At 38.9% G+C, this 26330-nt stretch overlaps 1 protein-coding gene across 4 annotated transcripts in view; it reads left to right on the top strand.

The window, feature by feature from the left end:
* The window catches only part of RPS6KA5 (ribosomal protein S6 kinase A5), a 190963-nt gene that overhangs the window by 62987 nt on the left and 101646 nt on the right, over positions 1-26330 (top strand). For 3 of the 4 annotated variants that reach the window (XM_024231295.3, XM_024231300.3, NM_001133477.1), the window contains 1 exon segment: positions 19234-19452. The exons of the other annotated variant lie outside the window; for it this stretch is intronic. In XM_024231295.3, coding sequence (XP_024087063.2) covers positions 19234-19452 — 219 coding nt within the window. 4 annotated transcript variants of the gene reach the window in all.

Below are 26330 nucleotides of genomic sequence, written 5' to 3'. Positions count from 1 at the left end.
GAGGTGGGAGGATTGCTTGAACAGGAGTTTGAGGCTGCAGTGGGCCATGATTGTGCCACTGTACTCCACCCTAGGCAACAGAGCAAGACCCTCTCTCTGAAAAATAAACAAATACATGAATATAATGCTGCTATGAACATTCATGTATAAGTTTTTGTATGAACATATGTTTTTGTTTTTCATTTTCAGGTACTTTATAAAAAGTCATGCACACTTTTAAATATTTCGAATACAAGGTTCTGTAAATTCTCTCAAGTTCTGTTTAAAGTAATCCTTGATGTGAGAATGATCTTCTTCCTTTTTTACTACAGGTTAGGTTAAATAATTTTAAAACAGGAAGAAATCTGTGAATGGTCTTCTTCCTTTTTTACTACAGGTTAGGTTAAACAATTTTAAAACAGGCAGAAGTCTGTGATAGAAAAATATTATATGCTTATACTTTAATCATAATCTATATTGCCTGAAGAGTTCATAGTGTCTTGGCATGTTTCCTGCCATCTGCCATTTATTTAGATGGCAGAATTCCATCTAACTCCTCTATAATTCAGTAATGTAAAATTGCCAGAAAAATAGGATTTGGGTAAACAAATTTTCTTAGTGGGTAACTTATGCATAGAAGTTTCTCAAATATTTTTGAATGAATGGATGAGTATACTTATTCCATATAATAAGGGATCTCTGTAAAGATCCTTGAAAATTTGAAAACAAATTGCTATTCTTATTTGCAATGTTTACCTGACTTTCCATGTTTTAGAGATTCTTTTTTCATATTAAAGTTTTAGAAATGTCAGTTTTTATGTTTTTTATCAAAAGCAAAACTTAGTAAAAATATTAATATAATTGATCAAATGAAACTACTGTTTATATACTTTTGATTAACCCAATTATTTATTTTATTTTAAAAATAGATTTATAGCAGTTTTTAAAAGAAAACGTTATCTCAGACTGAGATGATGTTTTATTCTAGATATGGTCAAAGCTAAACAACTTTAATCTGTAATAACAGATAACTTCTCTATAGCAAAATAGACATAGCATCTACAGAACCTTCTCAAGGACACTATTAAAATGTAATATTAATGATTAATTTCACCATTGAATTTTATAGTACATAACAAGAACCATGAGACTAATCCTATTCATTGGTCTGTTAATTTAATGCATGCAGTATATTTCAAATACAGAAGCAGAAAGAAAAAGGCAATCTTAGGGCCTGGTGCAGTGGCTCATGCCTGTAATCTCAGCACTTTGAGAGGCTGAGGTGGGAGGATCACTTGAGCCCAGGAGTTCAAGACCAGCCTGGGCAACATAGTGAGACTTCATCTCTACTGAAAATAAAATAAAAAAAAAATTAGCCTGGGGTGTTGTGACATTCACTTATAGTCCCAGCTACTAGGGATGCTGAGGCAGGAGTATCTCTTGAGTCTGGAAGGTTGAGGCTACAGTGAGCCATGATTGTGCCATTGCTCTCCAGCCTGGGAGATAGAGCGACACCCTGTCTCACTATGTTTTGAACTTCTGGGCTCAAGCAATCCTTTCACTTCCACCTCATGAGTAGCTGGGACTGCAAGAATGTGCCACCACACCCAGCTTGCTTGCTTATTTATTTAGTAGAGACAGGGTCTTGTTATGTTGCCCAGGCTGGCTTCAAACTCCTGGGCCCAAGTAATCCTCCTGCCTTGGCTTCCCAAAGTGCTGGGATTACAGGCATGAGTCACTGCATGTGGCCACAATCATTATTAAACCTCTAAAGTGCTAGATAAGGAATTTTCCTTACTCTTGCCAGGTAATCTAAGCAGTTGAGTAGTCTTTCTATCAACTGCTTAGATTACCTGGCAAGAGTAAGGAAAATTCTTAAGCTTGAAAAAATAAAATGGGAGCAGGAATTTAGAGAAGCAAATAAGCTGCCTGAGGGCAGAAGTTACGCTGGAGAAATCCACCAGTGAATTCTGAGCTAGTTCTTTGGGTTTACCATTTTCATGCTTCATATATAGGAGACAGCCTCTAAGGCACTCAAGAGGTAGAGAAGGCTACTGCTCAGTAATACAGTAAATGAGAAAATAAAAATTTAGCCTGCAAAGGGAGATAGAGGGGAAACTTTTCTGGCTTAGCATTGGCTTCGGGTGAAGGAAACAAATAAGCAGTAAAAGCCTTCCCTGAGTCACAACCTTAAACCAAACATCATACAGGTTTGCAACTTCAGTTTGTTATCCACTTATGTGATTTAAAAAAAAAATCCTGGCCAGGCATGGTGGCTCATGCCTGTAATCACAGCACTTTGGGAGGCTGAGGCCAGCATGGGAACACCCCATCTCTACTAAAAATACAAAAATTAGCCAGGCATGGTGGCGGGCGCCTGTAATCCCAGCTACTGTGGAGGCCGAGGCAGGGAGAATTGCTTGAATCCGGGAGGTGGAGGTTGCAGTGAGCCACTGCACAGAGCAAGACTCCGTCTTATATTAAAAACAAAACAAAACAAAAAACCACACACAAGCATGAATTTAGTTTATTCTACTTATGAGTTGGTAGTGTTCCCAACAGCACTAGCAAAGCAAATGTAAATCTTCTCTGGAGGATTTACTTAGATCTTAAGGAAATACCAAAGAAAGTTTTACAGACTTGATTTTACTGTCAAAAATTACAAACACCAGCTGGGCGCGGTGGCTCACGCCTGTAATCCCAGCACTTTGGGAGGCCGAGGCAGGCGGATCATGAGGTCAGGAGATCGAGACCATCTTGGCTAACACGGTTAAACCGCATCTCTACTAAAAATTAAAAAAAATTAGCCGGGCGTGGTGGCAGGCACCTGTAGTCCCAGCTAGTTGGGAGGCTGAGACAGGAGAATGGCATGAACCCAGCAGGTGGAGCTTGCAGTGAGCCGAGATCACACCACTGCACTCCAGCCTGGGTGACAGAGCGAGACTCAGTCTCAAAAAAAATAAAAATAAAAAAATCACAAACATTCAAGAAGCAAAGCACTATGAGTGAAAGAAGTGGAAACAACAAATAGAATTAGACCTAAAGAGATTGTTGGAATTATTAGATATAAAATATAAATGTGTATTTTTTTAATTAAAAAGAGATTTGATTATAATATTACGGAATAATACATGCTAAAAAATCACCAGACAGATCGGAGAAAGAACCAGTAGTCCTTCTAGGAGTGAAAAAAACAATTCAAAGTATAAACTTAATGGATGCTTTACTAGTAGATGAGATATAGCTAAAGAGAAAATTATTGTGGATTGGAACATAGATTTGAAGAAAATATGCAGAATATAGAATGGAGAAAAAAGAGATAGCATATGAGAGGACTATTAAGATATAGAGGATAGGCCAGGTGTGGTGGCTCACAACTATAATCCCAGCACTTTGGGAAGCTGAGGTGGGAGGATCCCCTTCTGTCTGGGCAACATAGTGAGACCTTACCTCTAGAAAAACAAACTAACTTAGCTGGGCATGGTGGTGCATGCATGACGGTAGTCCTAGCCATTCAGGAGGCTGAGGTGAGAGGGTTGTCTGAGCCTGGGAGGTCAAGGCCACAGGGAGTTATGATCACATCACTACACTCCAGCCTGGGTTGTCTCAAAAAGAAAAAAAATTAGAGAATAGATAGAGAAGATACATTTTTCTAATCAGACTTTCAGAAGGAGCTTATAGAATGAGTAGAGGCACTGTTCAAAGAAGTAATAGCTGGAAGTTTACAGGATTAAATGTGAATTTGCAGAGAGCAAATACAAGTACTTGCATACAAGTATTAAGAAATTCTTATGTAGATACGTCAGAGAGAAACTGATGAACGTAAGAGACAGAGAAATACCTGAAAAGCAGTGAAAGAGAAAAGACTTATTTATAAAGGAACAACAATTAGTTTAACAGTGGACTTTACAACAGCAACCCTGGAAGCCGTGTAAAGTGGAATAATATCTTCAAAATGCCCAGAGAAAATAACTGTTAATCTACACTTGTATACTCAGCAAAACTGTTTTCCCTAAGTGTGGGCAAAAAGACACTTGTTTTTTTGTTGTTGTTGTTGTCGTTGTTTTTGAGATGGAGTCTTGCTCTGTCTTGTTTTTTTTCAGACGGAGTCTTGCTCTGTCACCCAGGCTGGAGTGCAGTGGCACAATCTTAGCTCACTGTAACCTCCGCCTCCTGGGTTCAAGTGATTCTCCTGCCTCAGCTCCCTGAGTAGCTGGGACTACAGGCTCATGCCACCACGGCTGGCTAATTTTTGTATTTTTAGTAAAGATGGGGTTTCACCATATTAGCCAGGCTGATCTCGAACTCCTGACCTCATGATCTGCCCGCCTCGGCCTCCCAAAGTGCTGGGATTACAGGTATGAGCCACCACGCCCAGCCAACATTTTCAAACATACAAAAGCTGAGTGAGTTTTCTACCAATAGGTCCCCTATGAGAATTTTAAAAGAAGTAGTTTTAGGAAGAAGGAAAATAATCCCTGGAGAATTTTCCGAGACGCAAAAAGAATTACTGAACAAACAGTCTAAAGCATACTGACTGTGTAAAGCTCTGGTCACGATGTCTCATTTGTGGAGTTGAAAAAAGAAAACTGAAAAATTGGACAAAATAGCATTTAATTTGGGAGGTGACAGGAGTTAGTTTCCTGAAGTAATGTTCCTCAAAGTTTAACATGCACAGTAATCTTGAAATGTGTAAATTACCAAACTGATTGAAAAAGGTGTGAGAAACCTGCATAGTCCTATAACTGTTAAAGAGATTGGTCAGTAAGCAAAAATCCTCCTACTGGGAAGACACTCAGTACAGTTTTAAGAATGAGTTCTGCCACATATTCAAGGCATAGATAATTCTGATCTTCCACAAACTCTTTCAGAGAACAGGAAAAGGGGGATTATTTCCTCCAACTCATTGTATGAGTCCAGTATAACCTTGATTCCAAAAAATACACTAGGACAGTATAAAGAAGGCAGATTATCAGCCCATTTTGTATATGTGAAATTTTTAATATCAAATTTGTATAGTCAAACCTTGTGTGTATTTTCTTTCAACACATTGAATACTTTGACTCATTATCTATTATACCTCTGCACTGAGTAGTTTGGTTACAGGCCTTGAAGACAATTCTACAAAGGTAAGGAAACAGTTTACCTGTAATGTTTTGCCTTTGTATTTCCATTTCGTGCATCTGCACTGTTTTACAATGGATTAGTTGTCAGCCATGGAGACACTTTTCCTTTTTGCCAGCTGACAGTGTAGTCTCTTATGAGAAGATGGGATAACTAAGAAATATCATTATAAGTATATCTGTCTTTAAAAAATCACAGTTTTGATGACTAAATGGAGTAGGTGGAAGCTTTTATTGTGAATATAATAAAATCTCAATTTTTATTCAAAAATTTTACCACTAATCTTTCAGTTTCATTACCTTTTTAAGATAATTTTTTTTCAGCACTACTTAGAATAATAGGAAAGCCTCATCAGATGTCTTCATGTGTCATGTAAGGTTTTCTTTGGAAATGAAACTGAAAACTCTTCTGATGAATTAATTTCTATATATTTAAACTAGAAAAAATGCTATTCATCAAATGTCTTGAAGACTTTGTGGAATATTTGAATATCAAAGATTTACTTTTTGACACTTAAATACATGTAATATGCATAAAACTCTTTTTTACTCAGATTGACTTGCTTCTCTTGAACTGTCTAGTTTCCTTTGGCCTATCACTAATCTTCTTGATCAGTTTTCTGAGCTAGAAAGTTTTAAATAATTTTGGATTCTTTTTGGATTCTTCTCTATTTCGACCTCTTTCTCTCTCTTTTTTTTTTTTTTTTTTTTTTTTTTGAGATGGAGTCTCACTCTGTCACCCAGGCTGGAGTACAGTGGTGTGATCTCAGCTTACTGCAACCTCTGCCTCCCAGGTTCAAGCTGTTCTCCTGCCTCAGCCTCCTGAGTAGCTGGGATTACAAATGTGCACCACTGTGCCCGGATAATTTTTGTATTTTTAGTAGAGACGGGGTTTCACCATGTTAGCCAGGCTGGTCTCAAACTCCTGACCTCAAGTGACCCATCTGCCTTGGCCTTCCAAAGTGCTAGGATTACAGGTATCAGCCGCTGTGCCCAGCCCGGCCTCTTCTATTTTCTCACAAAGTGCTATAATTTTCCCTTTAAAGTGATCCTTGGATTTACCTTTTCTGGGCCTAAGAAGGGAAAGTGCCATCACTCATTTTACCTTATGTATGAATTCTTTCAAGGGGTATCTTAACCTGTCTGCCTTTCTGTAGGCTCTCTCTTCCATTTATGCAGTTTAATATCATATGCTGTTATACGTAATATACAGTCTTACTAAAATACAACATTTTCGTGCAGTTTTCCTGTTTAAGAACATATACTGCATTTTTTCCCAGTTAACTATTCAAGCCCAAATTCTTGCCTTGCTTTCAGTTTCCCCTGTCTTTTTTTGCCCAGCTTACCCTGATATTCTGCCTACTTTCTATTTTTTCCCCAACATTTATTTTAGGTTTGGGGGTACATGTTCAGGTTTGTTACCTGAGTAAATTGCCTGTTGCTGGTGTTTGGTGTAAAAATGATTTTGTCACCTAAGTAGTGAGCATAGTACCCTATATGTAGTTTTTCAACCATCACCCTCCTCCTACCCTCTCCCCTCAAGTAGGCCCTGTTCTTTCCATTTTTATTTCCATGTGTACTCAATATTTAGCTCCCACTTATAAGTGAGATCATTTTCTTTTCCTACATCAGTTTGCTTAGGAAAATGGCCTCCAGCTGTATCCATGTTGCTGCAAAGGACATGATTTCATTTTTTAAAATGGCTGCATAGTATTCTGTGGTGTATATGTACCATATTTTCTTTATCCAGTCCACCATTGATGGGCATCTAGGTTGATTCCATGTCTTTGCTATTTTGAATAGTGCCACAGTGAACATGCAATGAACATATGAGTACATGTGTCTTTTTGGTAGAATGATTTATATTCCTTTGTGTATATACCCAGTAATGGGATTTCTGGGTTGAGTGGTATTTCTTTTTTAAGTTCTTTGAGAAATTTCAACTGCTTTCCACAGTGGCTGATGTAATTTACATTCCCACTTGCAATGTATAAACGTTCTGTTTTCTCCACAACCTCACCAGTATCTGTTATTTTTTGACTTTTGAATAATAGCCCTTCTGACTGGTGTGAGATGGTATCTCATTGTGGTTTTTATTTGCGTTTCTCTGATGATTAGTGATGTTGAACATTTTTTCATATGCTTGTTGGCCGTGTGTATGTTTTCTTTTGAGAAGGATCTATTCATATCCTTTGCCCATTTTTTAATGGCATCGTTTGTTTTTTGCTTGTTGATTTGTCCACCTACTTTCTAGTCCAGTTTATTTTCCTTCACTTGCCTACAATTATGTGTACTTTTCCACCCTCTGATGCCCTGCCTTATCTTGTTCCCCCATTGGTAGTGCTCATCTTTTTTTCCACCTGTCCAAATCCTGCCCAAATTGCTTTATTCTCTGAATTGTTGCACTGAGAGCCCTCCATAGAGAGCATAGCGCTGACTTGTTCTCTGAATTTTCCTTCACATCTGCAATCTTTCCTCTAGATTGTAAGCTCTTAAGATCATCCCTGTATATTTTTCCAACCCTGTTGCCCTGTCCCCCTACCTGCCCATAATCCAGCATTGTGTGAAGTATAATAATAGTCTATCAAGTATGTCATTTATGCTGTTGTCTCTAGCATTATTCTTCAGATTGATACCCAAAAGCCTAGGAAATATCTTTGGCTCATCTTTTAGAATTTGTTTGATGATGAAATTTTGGGTTATTTTGGGGAATAATGATTATATTTTTATTTCTTTTTTAATCTCTTCTGCTGCCTTCCTTTTGACCATTTTGCCTTTTTTGAGATATCTGTCCAAGTGTGGGAGAAGCAAGTGTTTAAATGTACCTGTGGGTGTGCATTATCAGTAATTCTAATAATGAAGTGCAGCATGAAGGTCTCAGCTAAAGACTTTAGTATTCTCTGAATTTTTTTTTTTTATCATATATGGTCATGTACTTTGAAGAGCTGAAGTCTTTTTTTTTTTTTTTTTTTTTTTTTTGAGATGGAGTCTTGCTCTGTCACCCAGGCTGGAGTGCAGTGGCGCGATCTGGGCTCACTGCAAGCTCCGCCTCCCGGGTTCACGCCATTCTCCTGCCTCAGCCTCCCGAGTAGCTGGGACTACAGGCACCCGCCACCACGCCCGGCTAATTTTTTGTATTTTTAGTAGAGACGGGGTTTCACCGTGTTAGCCAGGATGGTCTTGATCTCCTGACCTCGTGATCCACCCGCCTCGGCCTCCCAAAGTGCCGGGATTACAGGCGTGAGCCACTGCGCCTGGCCTGAAGAGCTGAAGTCTTGTCTTACCATGACAAAAAGGAAAAAAGAAAAATTTTGCCATGTAAGAGTAAAGGATGCAGCTGAGTTGATTCACTCTTCTGGTTTTGGTGCTTTCACACGGTTGTAGAGTACTTGAGTATCAAGGATGACGTAGAAGACTCAGGTTTGCATCTTGACACTGTTGTTGCTTACTTGAGTTTCTTGAGTTAATCATATGAACTCTGTGAGCCCAAGTCCCTTTGGCATAAGTTATTATAATAATACCTATCTCACAATGTTGTTATAAGATTAATGAAATGATGGATATGAATTGCCAATTACTAGATAACCATGGGTTGTGGTTATTTATTGAACAGGGAACTCCATTGTAAAGCTGTAACCTAAATTGAAAAAGCAAAATTATTTAGGACTTACTCATAAGAAGAGATTATTTATTTATTATTTTATATAGTCACTTTATTAGCATCTCTGGGAGTAATTTCAACTAAAGTGATATTTTTAATAATAAAAATTTAACAAGTGAGAAAATACCTCATAAATGAGATGTTGTTAATTGCAATTTTGTTAGCATTTATAAGAAGTTGATTTGTATGTTACCTTAAGCATAACATGTCAAATGGAAAGATTATATTTCTTTGTTATTTATTTTCTTTTTTTTTTTTGAGACAGAGTATTGCTCTGTTGCCCAGACTGGAGTGCAGTGGCACGATCTCAGCTCACTGCAACCTCCGCCTTCTGGATTGAAGCAATTCTCCTGCCTCAGCCTCCTAAGTAGCTAGGATTACAGGCACCTGCCACCATGCCTGGCTAATTTTTGTATTTTTATTAGAGACGGCGTTTCACCAAGTTGGCCAGGCTGGTCTCAAACATCTGACCTCAGGTGATGCACCCGCCTCGGCCTCCCAAAGTGCTGGGATTACAGGTGTGAGCCACCATGCCCAGCCTCTTATTTGTATCAAACAAACGTATTCAAACATCTTAGATTCTGAACCATCTTAGCGTAGTATAGGTTAACATTCCTCTCCTAAGATATACATGATATGAGTAATAAAATGTTTTGATTGCCTGACACATAATAAATGCTATGTAAGTTTTAGCTGTTTTGTTTTTCAGTTTTAGCTATTATTGGGGAAGCTGAACGGGAATGTAGTTCAGCTTCTAAAAGAGCTAATGTAATACATTACCAAGCTTTCAGCTTAGCTTTATACATAAGTGAATGTCATTTCTTAATGAGTGTTTTTGTAAAGCCTAAAATGTGTCCTGCAGTAAATAGAGAAATAACAACCACCAAAGGTCTTCCTGGTTTCAGGCCTTGCTGATGCATTTATTTCCATTCTAGAGCCAGAATGATTTTTCTGATGGGCAAATTTGATTATGTCACTTTTCAATTTAAAACTCAGTTCATTCCCGTTGGTCTTGGGATTCATTCACTCATTTGTATTTACCAAGAGGCAGACACTGTTCTGGGTGCTGGAGATAAGAGTAGTGAGTATTAAATATGTATATATTATACACACACACACACACCATACAACATAAAACCTTGTAAATAGAATAGTATGGAGCTGATCTTCATGTAATGCAGAGTTATTTGTGAGTTTATGAAACCTTGGAGTGAGTGCTGGCAAAGTATGGAGTTCAGAGGGCCTTGCTTATGATAGCGTCTAATGAGCAATAACCATTTGTGCCTACCTTGGTCCCTGGTGTCCTCTTAAGAAGTTCACTTTTTCCTTATGTGGATATCCTTTGTTGTTGTTGTTGCTGCTGCTGCTGTCATCTAATCAACAGTAGATCTTGTAAGTTTGCTCTGTGGAAATACTGTTTTTCCAGTTGAGGCGGTCTTTGGGCTGCTTTCCCCAGCCTTCAGTGCCATCTTGAAATGTAATTTGTGATATTTCTTTACTCATTGGTCCCAGACTCTATGAATATTCCTGATAAGATAGCTTTTTTTCCCTCCAATCTTTTTTTACTTCAGATTTACAGTAACACATTTCATTTATTAAATGAGACATGCTTGTTTCTCATGGGTAATTTGTTACTAGAGGATGCTGTAAATTGCACTAGGCAACTTAAAGACATTGCTACTTTTTGATGACATGATAGAGGGAAAAATACTTCGGTTGAGTCATTTAAAAGACAGTTTTAAAAAGTACGATGACTTAGTCATCATTTGTCATTTTATTCTTTTAAGTGTTTGGAAAGTATCCGTATTAAAATAATACCTTTAAAAGCATGTATTCATTAAATTGTCAAAATTGTCATTCAAAAAATTTATAATTTTGCATTTGTGTATGTGTATACCCACTATACCTTATGCTTCAGTGTAAGCCTACAATGTTTATGTAAGTTTTGGAGGTTAAATGTTTGTGATGTTTTATGCCATAATAAAAAGATGACTCCATATGAAGGTGTCACATGACATTGTCTCTCTAGTGTAAATACAATTTTATTTATTATTGGTACTATGTTAGGTCATGTTAGCTAGAAGCAGATCCCGGGACATGGACTTGGATTTATGTGATTTACTGCAGGAGCACTCTCAGGAGAACAAGAGCGAGCGAACGAGGGTGGTCAGGGGAGGAGCCTAAACAGGCATGTGGTCTAAGCAGTGGTCTGGATTCAGCCTGGACTTATGGGAAGTTTTGGAGCAAGAGCAAAGAGGCAGGCCTTTTATACCTGTGTTAGTCAGTGGAGTAGAGAATGATGGCATGTAACCTTCCGGGTGTGGCGGCCCCTGTCTACCTGAGGCCTTTCTCCAGCAGCCAACACTCACAGTAGCTGGAGAACAGATGCACCGGCCTGTAAAGGGGACCTGGCAGAACACCATCAGCACCCACTACAGATGGTCATTAACTCCAGCAGTTAAGACATCACTATTTAGTTAGGCAAACAACTTGTCTTTTGAGATATAAATAGAGAATCATTTATGAATATGCTTCTTAGTCTTCTTTTGATACTTATTTTAACGTATTTTTTTTTTTAGTAAGATGCACTGGTAATCATGTTTACCAGATTGAAATAAGCATGCCAGGAGGCATAGCTAGTGTGGTGGATGACCAAGTCACCATTTCACAAGATTGCAATAATCTGGAAAGATTAATTTTAGGAGTGATTAATATGATTCTTCAGTTAGTAGAAATTCTCTCGTATGACACAGTTGGTATGTGTAGGTAATTTTAAAAAGTTGGTTCAAGTGGGAATCATTTAAAAATCATTATATATTTTTTGAACATTTTTTACTTAAAATGTATAAGAGTACTTCACTTGTGAATCTTTGGATGTAAGCACAGGACTCTGAGTATAGGTTAATAAACAGTTTATTTTGCATAAACCACGGTTGAATCCATCATCTAAAAATAACAGTTTCAGATTCTTTAGAGTGAGAACTAGACAGATTTTAAGTAGTCTGAGTACAAAATCCTTTTAGATTTTCACAGTTTCCCCCTAGCCTTTTATAGTTGTTTCACTCACACCTAATTTTTCAGCAGTTCCTTTCTTTAAAGTGTTTTGCTTTTATCTAGTCCTTTCAAAGCATTCATCCTCATTGTTCTCTTTTGCATGCACATTTCAGTGGTTCATGTAATATTTAATGAATTTACATAATAAGAATAAGAGATACAACAAGTAGAAATAGGCAAAGCAACAAGTATCAGTGACTGGCATGGAACTGCATGGGTGCAGAAATGCACATGTAAACTAGTCGTAGATTGTCAGTGTGCAGTGGGTGTTTTCAGAGGGAAAGGGGAGTATAAGACTAAGTTGGTCTTAGGAGCTGGCTAAGTGTGAGTCACTTAAGAGCATTTCTACTGTATTTTTTAAGTGGTAGTTCAAGTTCAATAGTTAATAAGTTTGTTATGAACCCAAAGTACAGCATGGCTAGTAAACATTCTATTCAAGGTATAATTTTAAGCTGCATTAACAAAAGTTTGAGTGAAAGAAAACATTGCTCTCACCTTGGTTGAGCCTTTCAGGTCCTAGTGAGAACAGCATGTCCAAGTTCAGCACCATAAGAAAGGACATAAAGCAGGGGCCCCTGAACAATGGCTCTTCTTCCTGGCTCGTGGTTGCTTCCTTCAGAATAATGCATGTAAACGTGTACACACACAAAATTTTGCATGCATTTGTTACATTTTAAATTGATTGTTTTTACAAATAAAAAATATTTTTTAACCAATTAACCTCATACCATTTTAATGTAAAAATTAAAGGTGGCCGGACACAGTGGCTCACACCTGTAATCCCAGCACTTTGGGAGGCGGAGGTGGGCAGATCACCTGAGGTAGGTAGTTCGAGACCAGCCTGACCAACATGGAAAAACCTCATTTCTACTAAAAATACAAAATTAGCTGGGTGTGGTGGCGCATGCGTTGTAATCCCAGCTACTTGGGAGGCTGAGGCAGGAGAATTGCTTGAACCCAGAAGGTGGAGGTTGTGGTGAGCCAAGATCGTGCCATTGCACTCCAGCCTGGGCAACAGGAGCAAAACTCCGTCTCAAAAAAGAAAAAGATTAAAGGCTACTTATGAACATATTTAATAAATTCAAATTTTGCAAATAAAGTGAAAAGATAAGTTTATGCTCAAGAAGACTACTTTGGCTTGGCTTAAAAAATAAGTTGGAACTGTGCAGTGGTTTCTGACATGGCAGCATGGATGTCTTCTTGTTTTAAAACTGTCAGTCATTTTTAACTTTTCTTTATTATAGCAATAAGTGCTTAAAACCTGGTTCACAATAATTGTGGCAAATGGAATAAGAGCCACACATTTAGAAAAGCAAGCTGAAAAGAAACCTACTCCAAGGAACCAGAAATTTTTCTATGACACCTCCATTGGTTCAGTATATATTATTTCTTCTCATCAAGCCACTGAAATCATTATCAACAAAGATTGTCAACGTTTTGCTGTCTACATCAGGTAGAATAGAATTATAAATCCACATTTCAGTTTGAACAGAAGTGACCTTCATAAGATATCTGCAGTGTTCTTCCAACCTATAGAAATCTATGTCCAGCTTTGGAAAAATTTACATAGTTGATCCAGTTCTCTCTTCTGAAATGGCTGTTTAGCTAAAAGAGCACGTAGGTTTTCAGCAGCATTCAAAATGGTGTCTGTAGGGCCATGAATTGAAAGATTTACCTCATTCATGTGGTCTCAAATATCAGCCAAGCTAAATCAGTAAGTAATCCTTCCTGTCATTTGTTCTTAGAATGTACTTTCCCTCAATCTCAAAAAGTAGAACCTCTACCTCAAGTTCAGTCAAACGCTGCAGGACTAGTCCTTTGGAATACCAGTGAACTTCATGATCTCAGGCTGAGTGCAGTGGCTCACGCCTGTAATCCCAGCACTTTGGGAAGCCAAGGCGGGTGGATCACCGGAGGTCAGGAGTTTGAGACCAGCCTGGCCAACATGGTGAAACCCCATCTCTACTAAAAATACAAAAATTAGCTGGGCGTGGTCGTGGGCACCTGTAGTCCCAGCTAATCGGGAGGCTGGGACGGGAGAATCGCTTGAACCCAGAAGGAAGAGGTTGCAGTGAGCCAAGATCACGCCGCTGCACTCCGACCTGGGCAACAGAGCAAGACTTGGTCATAAATAAATAAATAAATTGTGTTTAGAATTTCATGTTCTCTTTTGCTCTTCATTTCCCCATTCCTCTTTCCCGATGCCCCTTTTCCCTCCCCTCCCCTTCCCTTTTCTTTCCTTCTTCCTTTTTCTTTTTCTTTCTCCCTTTCTTTCTCTCTCTCTTCTTTCTTCTTCTTTTCTTTTTTTTTTTTTTTTTTTTCCTGAGACAGAGTTTTGCCCTGTTGCCCAGGCTGGAGTGCAGTGGCACGATCTCAGCTCTCTGCAACTTCTGCCTCGTGGGTTCCAGCAATTCTCCCACTTAAGCCTTCTAAGTAGCTGGGACCACAGGCATGCCCCACCACACCCACATAATTTTTGTGTTCTCTGTAGAGTCGGGTTCTCCCTGTGTTGCCCAGGTTCGTCTTAAACTCCTGGGCTCAAGTGATTTGCCTGCCTCTGCTTCTCAAAGTTCTGAGATTATCACATGAGCCACTGTGCCAGTACTTTGCTCATATTTCTTTCTTTTTTTTTTTTTTTGAGTCGGAGTCTTGCTCTGTCCCCCAGGCTGGAGTGCAATGGCGCAACCTTGGCTCACTGCAACCTTTGCCTCCTGGGTTAAAGCGATTCTCCTGCCTTAGCCTCCCGTGTAGCTGGGATTACAGGCACCCGCCACCAGGCCTGGCTAATTTTTTTTTTCTTTTTTTTTTTTTTTTGAGATGGAGTCTCACTCTGTTGCCCAGGCTGGAGTGCAGTGGCACGATCTCGGCTCACTGCAAGCTCCACCTCCTGGGTTCACACCATCCTCCTGTGTCAGCCTCCCGAGCAGCTGGGACCACAGGTGCCCACCATGACCCCTGGCTAATTTTTTGCATTTTTAGTAGAGATGGGGTTTCACTGTGTTAGCCAGGATGGTCTCCATCTCCTGACCTCATGATCTGCCCGCCTCGGCCTCCCAAAGTGCTGGGATTACAGGCATAAGCCACTGCGCCTGGCCAACTTTTGTATTTTTAATAGAGACGGGGTTTCACCATGTTGGTGAGGCTGATCTCCAACTCCTGACCTCATGTGATCCACCCGCCCCAGTCTCCTAAAGTGCCGGGATTACAGGCGTGAGCCACTGTGCCTGGTCCCCTTGCTTATATTTCTTAACAGAATATCTCGAAAAGACCTTAGCTCTGATGTAGTTGATAAGATTAACAGCGGTAGACACGACTTCTGTGAGGATTGCTAATTGAGCATTTGATGCCATAGCATGTTGATGCAGAAATTAAGAGAGTCATACCTATTAAGGCATGAATGTAGTTTCTTTAAGCAGCTCCATCCAAGCAGGAAGTACTATTGTTTTATCTTTTTTTTCTTCCTTTGGAGACAGGATCATGCTCTGTCACACAGGCTGTAGTGCAGTGGTGCAATCATGGCTCACTGCTGTCTCAAACTTCTAGCCTCAAGTGATCCTTCTATCTCAGATCCCCAAAGTATTGGCATTACAGGCATGAGCCACTGAACCCAGTCCCTATTTTGTTTATCTTTTTTTTTTTTTTTTTGCCAAAGGAATTTTCATTATGGTAGTCTTTGCAGTTTCTTAAAATTACTTTAAAAATAAGATTACTCTAATAATGTCAGGGCACACATAGTGAATGAAAGGCCGGAGTTGGCTGCACTTGCAGGCAGTCATTCATCCAGTTCCAAACTAAAAGAAAAGAATATTGCCACCAATTCCAGTTTCAATGGCCACTCTTGAAATATTGGAGAACAAAAAGGTGGTTCTGGAATAGATAGCATTATTCAACAGAAGGACTACTTTACTTTCTTTCTCTGCTCTGAGCTATAAACCAGCTTAACCAGGTCAGGTGGCTTCAAGATCTCTCCAGTATGGAATGTGTTTTCTTCCCATTTGGCAATGTGATAAACAGCTTTATGGGTGCTTCAAAAACAAAACTGTTTGGAGGCAACTATGTTTTAGTTACACAGCCTTCTTAGAAGTAAGATCGTTATCTGAAATACTTATTGTTTGGAATGTTGTAAGGCACTCCTTGAATGTTGTTGATAATAAGCACCCACTGGCACTTACCATGTGATGAAGCATTGTAGCTTAAATGTTAATCATGGCAATTATAAAAGTAAAAACAAAATATTTGTGAGCTTCATTATAGTTTTTCCCTGACATTGTCTGATAGACGAACACAATTGCGTTGGCAGAGTACGTGGTCTTTAATTCATATTATTGAGAAACTTCTTGATGTTATCACATGGCAAGGATGATTTCGTATTATTTGACCATATAGATTGTAACATAGCAATCAGGATGATTTTATATTATTTGATCATATATATTGACATCCTATGCTACTTCATGCATATTTTGAGTGAAATACAATAGTTTTTAAAGTAACGGAAAGAAATCAAAGAAAAAAATATTTACAACCCCACAGAACATATCAGTGGAACCTCCTAGTGGTGAGAGGTCTCGGAGTCATCTTACTTTGAAATTGATTTAAGAAGGAAAGAGTATGGAGATTACATGATAGTGCTTTTAAATATTTAAAAGATTATCTTATAGAAGAAGAGTGATACTCTTTTTTAAGTCCAGAGGATATAGAAGGACAAATGAAAATTATAAAATGGCCTGCTTCCAGTCAATATAAAGAAGATTTTCTTTCAGACTAAGTTTCACTCTTGTTGCCCAGGCTGCAGTGCAATGGCACGCTCTCGGCTCACTGCAACCTCCACCTCCCAGGTTCAAGCGATTCTCCTGCCTCAGCCTCTCAAGTAGCTGGGATTACAGGCATGGGCCACCATGCCCGGCTAATTTTGTGTTTTTAGTAGAGACAGGGTTTCTCCATGTTGATCAAGCTGTTCTCAAACTCCCAACCTCAGGTGATCCACTCGCCTCAGCCTCCCAAAGTGCTGAGATTACAGGCGTGAGCCACCACGCCTGGCAACATAAGGAAGATTTTCAAACAGAGCCTCCCATCAATAAAATGGGCCGTTTTGCAAAACTTCCTCCTCTTGGAAGAAGGAGCACTGGGTCCATTCACTGTTAAAACACCTAACTTGCATTGTGACTTCTATTTAATCTCTGATTCCCTATTTATTTGCCTATGAGGTCATTCACTTAAGTGAAGCAGGTAGACCACAGGTAAGACTGTGGGCCCAGGAGTCAGACTAAATGGCAAGTGTGACCTTGGACAAGTGACTCAACTCTTCTATACTTCAGTTTCTTCATTTATAAAATGGAGATAATAGCTCTCACCTACTTATAGGAATGTTGTAAGAATCGAATGAGTTTATATATATCATAAGTGCCTGACAAGTACTCAGATGTTAGGTTCGAACACCCAGCAGCCTGTGTGTCACATGGTCAACCCCTACGTTGCGGACAGATGTGCTAGGAAGAAGCTGAACAGCCATGTTTCGGTGATCTTGTGGAAAGAATTCCTGGTTTTGAGAGCATAGATGGATTCCCTAATTTCTAAAAACCATGATGCTCTGGAGTTAGGAACCTAGGATAACAAGAATTTAGGGTAAGTGCCATGTGTATGTAAGGAACACAGAAGTTTCAGGGCTGCTTGTGGAAGACTTTACCTTCTCCTGAGTTTATATAGTGGCTTACCCTGTTGGAAGGTGTAGTGCATAGTATTTTCTAGCTTCATTTTGTTGATTCTGAATAGATAAACTTTTTTTATTTGTATACACTAATTTGTTAGGTTCCAAAAGTTGTCATTTCATCTTGTTGATTCACTTCTGCCTTACTAAGCTCTCAACCTATAATTATTGGATTTCCGATGAGCTAATACGCAAACCTTTGTGAACTTTTTCTGTGCCCTGGAATGTGTTCAGTATGTTTACAGTACTGGTTATATTAAGATCCAGAATGTCTGATTACTAGCACTTGTGAGGAATCACTTTTTTGTTCATTTATGGTTCAGAGTGTGGTCCCTGGAGTCACACTCCTTGCATTTGAATCAGTTCTACTGCCTCTTGCCTCAGTCTTTGGGCCAGTTCTGTAACTATTCTGAACACATTTCCTCATGGGTGAAATAGAATTGCTAAAAGCACCAGCCTCACTGGCTGTTTTTGAGGATTAAGTGAATCGATATGTTTAGTGCAGCACCGGGCATCGGCAAGTCCTTAATAAATGTTGGTGCTCTTTCTCAGGATTATTAGTCTTTCACTGATCTCTTGCACATTGTGTGTTGGTATTAATCCAGTTCCCAGAGTACTGAACTGAATAACATACGGAGTACAAGAGCCCTTCCCTTAAAGCTCCCTTCTTCTAGTGGGTGGATTACAATAGAATTAGGTGGTAAATGCCATAGAGTGTGATATTGATCTCAGCCAGAATTCAAACTAACTCAATAATGGTCTGATTAAAGCATTTAACAGAGAGACTGGACTTAAACATCCCAGAAAGCATTTGCCTTTTTAAACAGATTAACTGTAGAGAATTGATACCTTGTAGGGATGAAGTAGGGGACTCACCTTTTCATTCCCAAAGTGTTTTTGTTTTTTTGTCTTCCCTTCTTCCTCCCTCTTCCTTCCACTCTTCCTGCCCTAGCCCACTTCTCTAAGAAAATAAATGCAGAGAACCTGCTCTGCCCACAGGCACAGTGCCCACATGGCCCCAATTCCTCCACCTGGAGGAGGGGCACCACACATAGGATCATGCCCAACAGAGTCCTTATTATGAAAAGTGTGGCAAGGTTGACCTAGTAAGCTGTAAATTATTGCCCAGAGATACAAAAGGGCTTCTGTCGTATTGTATGCAATTTAGGATCTTTTCATGTTTTAAGTCTGAAGATCTCTTTTGTTAATATAATGTCAGCTTATGTTGCTTTAGGCTTTTTTTTTTAATAAGTATAGAGGAATAATTGAGGCATTTGATTTATATATATATGAAATTCTTATTAAGAACTGCCTTCATTTGTCTACATCAGTAACAAATATATATATACCTAGAAGTTTTATCTGATGTCTAAAATGTCCTGGTTGTTCCAGAATTAGATTGTGGTTAGTTGACCATAATAACAGCTAGTTTCCTACAGCTAAAAATATTGAGGAGAGAATAACAGTAAAAGAGTAAAAGCATAATTTTGTCAGCAGTGGCTAGATATGTAAACATTGAGGGTTAGACCTAGAAATATATTTGGTATAAAATTGAAGAAATCTATCAAAGAACTATTTGAACTGGTACCAAGGGTACTTTTTCCTTTAAAGAGTGTATTTTTTGTGCATTAAATAAATTTAGTTCCACTAAATTACGATTTTGCCTGTGTAGCATTTTAATTCTTTTTATTTTTTCTTTTCATTTTCAGCTTATGGAAAAGTATTTCTAGTTCGTAAAATAAGTGGCCATGATACTGGAAAGCTGTATGCCATGAAAGTTTTGAAAAAGGCAACAATAGTTCAAAAGGCCAAAACCACAGAGCATACAAGGACAGAACGACAAGTCCTGGAGCACATTAGGCAGTCGCCATTTTTGGTGACATTACATTATGCTTTCCAGACAGAAACCAAACTTCATCTCATTTTAGGTAAGTGTCAGTTGTTATCAGACTTTTTATGGAAACACTTTTCTTTGGGTCTTAAGTTATAATGTACTTAAAGGGCAAGATACTATGGACTTAGAAGAAGTGAAATATTTTGATTCTCATTCTTTCTGGTGGCATCTCCTGGAATATCATGCATTGCTCTGGATTTGAGGCATCCCATTATGGAAGAATTTACCTGCTTCTATTCCACACTCTTTTCTTAGTCTTTTTTTCTTTTTCTTTTTTTTTTGAGACAGAGTCTGGCTCTGTCACCCAGGCTGGAGTGCAGTGGCGCAATCTCAGCTCATTGCAACCGCCGTCTCCCAGGTTCAGGTGATTCTCCTGCCTCAGCCTCCTGAGTAGCTGGGACTACAAGCATGCACCACCATGCCCAGCTAATTTTTGTATTTTAAGTAGAGATGGGGTTTTGCCATATTGGCCAGCCTGCTCTCGAACTCCGGACCTCAAGTGATCTGCCCGCCTTGGCCTCCCAAAGTGCTGGGATTACAGCTGTGAACTGTCACTTCCAGCCCTTCCTTTATTAATGTTAAGAAACATTTGAATTGTTAGCAGTATCTACCTCCCTGGGCAGTATGCTTCCATTCAAATGTGAGGAACTGATTGGTGAAGTGGGCCAGTTTCTGCTTTAGGAGTTCTCAGAATGAACAGGTTTAGGCTGACAAGGGGATGGACGTTCATGGAAACCAGTAATGGAGAAAAACAAAAAAGAAAGAAAAGACTTCTGTTCTTAGAGATGCTTTGCATTCCTAGTGAAAAACTTGATTAGCTACTAATCAGTCAGCGCTTTACACTCCCATTTCCACCCTAGGCACTTTCTGAATCCATTCCTTTATCAAATAGAGCTGGACCTTTATATATGATCTTTGGGAAAGTCCTCAGCACACATTCCCAGACTGCTTTGCAGAAAAGTTCCACCATCTTCTGTTCCCACTAGAGAAATGGCAGTGCTTCTAGTATTCTACCGTCGTTGAAGATTTTATCTGTTACCATTTTGGTCCCATGCTTGTTTTAATTTGCATGTATGTGATATAACTCTCTCCTAGAATTATGGTAAGGATTAAATGAGCTAGAATTTCACATAGTGCTTTGCAAGCATTAGCTATTTCTTGAGTGCCTACAGTATGCCAGCCATTATACTAGGTGTATTCCATAATATCACTGACCCACACAAAGGCACTGCAGGATCTCCTCATTAGTGATGTCAGCATTCTGGAAGCTGTATGTCCTGAAGTTACATATCTTGTGTATACTTGAAGATTGGAGCTCAAGTCTGACTCGTTCCAATGTCTGTCTTCTGTTTCCCTAAATTGCTGCCTGTATTCTTTGATTATTGGTAATACAAAGTGGTTTTTTAATATATATTTGGCCATTTTATTGAATGCTTTTATATTAGGAATTATATTTTTATTAATGATACCTAAGATTGCATTCACCTTTTGAGCCATGATGTTACACTTCATGCTCATTTTGCAATGCTTACCATCAATTAACAATTCTAAATCTTTATTCATGTAGGCCACACTTTCTTCTTTCCTCTTACAGTCCCCATTAATGTTATCATTTGCCTATTGTTCCAGTGAGTCAATATCATCTGGCCCTTCGTTCTGCCTCCTGTGTGTATCTGCTATGTTATTGATTTTTTTGATATATATGTCTTCAGTGTCTACCCACATGAACATAAGACTGTTGTAGGTGACAGAGCATTCTAATACAGCGGTTTCAAACATTTTTAGTGCAGGACCCTTCCCTCAAATGAACACACAGAAATTCAAATGGAAAACAAATGGAAAGGAGTAGCTCTGCTTGTATCTGGGCCTAAGGGTACCAAGCCCTACCAGTTTATTTCTATTCTTTACCCTAGAAGAATTTCCAGGAAAGCTTTAGGAAGTCCATGAGGACTGTTTGATAAATGATTGTCTTTTCAAGTTTCTCCCTGACAATAAACTCATAAAAGTTAAATCATGTGTCTAAGGTTGTCCGAGTCAGAAGCTGGTAAGAAAACAGGTTTCTGGACTCTGCATCATTATGCTCTAGCCTGCCCCCGCCCTTTCTGTCTCCTCTCTTCTTCTTTTTTTTTTTTCTGTTCTCTTAACTATGCTCAATATGCTTTTTAAAATTATTTAAAATTGTAATTTTTATAAAACATTTTAAATTTAGAAGTAGATAGATATGAGTGAAATATTTTGTATTTGACTAGAAAACAGTAGTCCTTAATCATGTTGCTTTTTCGTTGTTGGCTCTCCATTACTTTTGGTCTTTGTCATTGGCCCTAAATAAACAAATCCAAAACAAAACAAGAAAACCCTTTTTTTTTATGCTAAGTCAAGAATGGAACGTGAACTAGACAACATATTCATTCCACAGTGAGTGAGGCATTGCATTTAGAAATCATGCCCTTCTATCTTCTGTTCACATTAATTTATTTAACACAGTTATTCTTTGTGCCTGTTTCAGCAGTTGACTTTTAAAGATGAAAACTTTTCAGGAATTTAGAAGAGGAGCATAAACTGTTTTTATGGTTCAGTTATTTGTTTGCAGTGCCCTAATGCACACTAGGTCAGTTTCCCAAATATCGTGCTATACACTTGGTCCCTGTATTAGTTTGCTAGGGCTGGGTGGCTTAAACAATAGACATTTATTTTCTCATAGTACTGGAGGCTGGAAGTCCAAGATCAGTGTGCCACTAGGATTGGTTTCTCCCACGGCCTCTTTCCTTGGCTGGCAGGTGGCCACTGTCTTATCACCTTTTCACATGTTGTCCCCCTATGCATGTGTGCCCCTGGTATCTCTTTTTGTGCTCAAATTTCTTCCTCCTGTAAGGACACCAGTCAGATTGCTTTGGGGTCCACCCTAGGGGCCTCATTTTAACTCCATTTACAGTCACATTCTAAGGTATTGGAGGCTAGGACTTCAACATAATGAGTTTTGGGAAGATACAGTTCAGCCTATAACAGTCCCAAAAGGTTTATTGATTGACTGACTTTATCCAGCTTTTTGTGAGGTATTAGCAAGAACTTACATGTCTAGCTCTTCAGGGACCTTGCTAACAGTTTGTGTGATGACTAAGTAAATACTATAAACCTTTTTTTAAAAAAAATATATGTTTTCTTAAAGTTTTATTACTGCAAAAGCAGTATATATGCATACAGAAGATACAGGACAGCAAAAATAAGAAAATAAAAACTTATTTTCACTACCCAGCGTGAACCTTATTATATACCCCTCTGTTATCAGTATATATTCTTCTGGGTATTTTTGTCTGTATGTCTATGTGTGTGTTTTATCAAAATGAGTTTGTCCCGTATATGATTTGTAAGCAGATCTTTCCATTAATGATATCTACCTTTCCCAGCTAATAAATTTTCATTTAAAACCCAGTTGTACAAGTTATTTATTGCTGTATAACAAACCACCTAAAATTTTATAGCTTAAACAATGATTTATTTTCTCATGATCCGATGGGTTGGCTGAGCAGTTCTCTAATGGTTAGCCTGGGCTCACTCACCTGGTGTTCAGATGGAGAGTTGGCTGGGCTGTGAGGTCCAAGATGGTTTCATTCTCATGTCTGGTAATTGGTGCTAGCTGTTGGCTGGGCCACCTCTTTTCTCCTCCATATGGCCTCTCATCCTCCAGTACAGTACATCAGCTTTTTCATAGCATGGTAGTATCAGGGCAGCTAGCAACTACTGCCAAGAGGGCAAAAGTGGAGGCTGCAGGGCCTCCTGAGCCTGGACACTGGAACTCACATAGCCTCACTCTCAACACAAGACCAGCCTGGATTCACGGGATGCGGAAATAGACTTCACCTCTTGAAGAGGGGAACTGGAAAGAATTCATGGCCATTTGTCACACAAGTCCATTTTCATATTTTACTAATTGTAACATAATTATGCTTTACAGCTGTTTGTCCAATCCAGGAACGCTCACTTGGTTGTGTCCTTGTAGTATCTTTTAACTTATTCCTGCCTCTGCTGAATTATAGTAGTAATTGGGAAGCTAGATCTAAAGGCTCAGTAGGTTAAACTTAAACGTTTTGAGCTGGAATATACGATAAATGTTGTTATATATTTCATGTTATATCACGTTAGGAGAAACCTATTATCCGATTTTTCCCAATTAGTGATTCTAAGATTAGATTACATAGTGACAGCCTGATCCCTTCATCATAAGGTTATATTTTTTCTCCTAGAAGTGAAAATATTCTGTGTGGTGTTTGGTGTTTGGACCCTGTGTTTGTTTGGTTTTTTTTTTTTTTGAGATGGAGTCTCACTCTGTCACCTTGACTGTAGTGCAGTGGTGCAATCTTGGCCAACTGCAGCCTCCACCTCCTGGGTTCAAGTGATTCTCATGCCTCAGCCTCCCGAGTAGCTGGGATTATAGGCACCTGCCACCATGCCTGGCTAATTTTTGTATTTTTAGTAGAGACAGGGTTTCACCGTGTTGGCCAGGCTGGTCTTGAACTCCTGACCCTCAGGTGATCCGCACGCCTTGGCCTCCCAAAGTGCTGGGATTACAGGCGTGAACCACCACGCCCGCCCTGATACTGGTTTTAACATAATATAACATGTGGTTATAATGTAACGTAACATATGAACATCATATAATTCATAAAGATCTTCCTTGTTCTTTTTTTTATTCCTGCACAATCCTTCGTTCCATTCCATTGTGTACCTAACTGGTTCCCTGTGAAGGGATCCTTGGGTTATTATTTCTTTTCTTTTCTTACGAGGATGCTTCAGGGATAACTTGCACATATGTCATTTTTAATTGTTTGGGGGAAAATACCTGTAGGCTTGATGAAGGGAGATTGCTGGGTCTGTGTTTTCACCGTCTCGCTCTGTTGCCCAGGCTGGAGCGCAGTGATATTGATCTCGGCTCACCGCAACCTCCACCTCCTGGGTTCAAGTGATTCTCCTGACTCAGCCTCCTGAGTAGCTGGGACTACAGGTGCATGCCACCACACCTGGCTAATTTTTGTATTTTTTCAGTAGAGACAGGGTTTCACCATGTTGGCTAGGCTGGTCTCCAACTCCTGACCTCAAGTGATCTGCCCACCTCGGCCTCCAAAAGTGCTGGGATGACAGGCGTGGGCCACCGCACCCATCCTTTTTTGCCATCTCTAATTTTGCCAAATACACTTCCATAGAAGTTGTACCATTTTACATTCCCATCAGCATTGTTTGAGAGTGCCTGTTTCTCCACAGAACGTATTCTCAAACTTCTGGGCATTTGCCTGTCTCATAGGTGAGTAGTAGTGTCTCATTGTAGAGTTACTTTTCTTTTTTTTTTTTTACTGAATGAGGCCGAACATCTGTTCACATGCTTAAAAAGCCATATGTATTTTTTCCGAGAATTATCTATTTGTACCCTTTGCCTCTTTTTTCCCCTCAATTTATAGGAGCTCATAAAGTAATTAATCATTTCTGGTATGCATTGTAAATACTTTCCCGTTTCCCACGTATTTTTTTGAGTTTGGTTATGATGCATTTAGCATGCAAAAATTTATGTATAGTAAAATTTATTTTTAAAATTATTTTTATGGCTTGTGATTTTGAGTCATAGTCAGAAGACCTCCTCTACTCCTCTACTGAGTTTATAAAGGAATTAACTGATGTCTTCTTCCAGTACTTGCATGGTTTTATTTTTTGCATAGAGAACTTGGATCCATGTGGATGGTGTATGACATGAAATAAGGATCCAACTTATCTTTTTCAAATAGCTAATTTTCCCAACACTGTTTAGTTAAAAGTCCACATTTACATTGACTTGAGGTGCTTCCTTTTTCCTCTGTGAAATTCTCATATATGTTTGGGTCTATCTGATTTTTTTCTGTTTGGTTTGTTAAGTCATGTGCCAGTACTATACTGTTTTAATTTATCAAGGTTTTACAATGTATTTTAATTCTTGGTAAGGTTAGTTGCCCTCTGCCCCTGATCTTTCATTGCCTTTATTTTTCAGAGCTTTTTGGAGGACTCTTCCTGTTGGTTTATTTTTCAGCATGAACTTTAGAATCACATTGTCTGGTTTTGGGGGATAAAAACTTAAGGTATTTTCATTGGAATTGCTGTAAATTAAAAAATTAATTTAGGGAGACTTGACATTTTTATGATATTGGTTATTCCTATTCAAGAACATGGTATGTTTGCTCATGTTGAAATCCTTCTAAGACCTTCAGATGTGTTTTAGCATTTACTCCTCCTAGCCATGTTTCTTAACTGAATCTTAGATATTCTGTCATCTGTTGCTTTTGTAAATGGGGTCTTCTCTTCCACCATACCTTCTAGCTGAAAGCTATTACTTTTATGTATTAGTTTTATATCCTGCTATCTTACTACATTTTCCTACCTTCCCACATTGCTCATGTCTTGCCCAGTTCCTTCTTAGCCTGCCCTGAAGCATGTTGTTCGGTGTATATGGGTTTTGTTTCTCTCAGTTTTGCTGAAGGAGTAGGTCATGGAGGTTTACAGCTTTTCTTGCTGTTTTTAAAGATGTTTTAGGAGCAGATGTGGAGATTCATGTCTAGGCTGCCATCATGTGCCTACTAGTATTTATGGCTCACTGTAGACTACTTGATGGGGCTTGTTCCATTGGGATTAAATTTGCCTTGTTTGCACAGGCTTCTTCAAATGATAAGATTATTACAATGTTAGTATTATCTTGCCATTTGCTTACCTGTGACATTTTGCTTTTAGTAACCAGATACGGAATAGACTAGCATTTCTACTTGAACTGAGTATGTGTGATTGTTTCCTACAATATGCTGTATTTGCTGGTAATTGCCTTCTGTTTATTTATATTGTATCTGTCATCTTGTAAATCAGGCATCAGGACTTTGACCAGTGAAGGGCTAGATGGTAAAT

Source organism: Pongo abelii, chromosome 15, assembly GCF_028885655.2.
Source record: "Pongo abelii isolate AG06213 chromosome 15, NHGRI_mPonAbe1-v2.0_pri, whole genome shotgun sequence".
Taxonomy (NCBI): domain Eukaryota; kingdom Metazoa; phylum Chordata; class Mammalia; order Primates; family Hominidae; genus Pongo; species Pongo abelii.
Note: the sequence above shows the minus strand (reverse complement) of the source record. Positions and strands in the feature narration are given on the sequence as shown.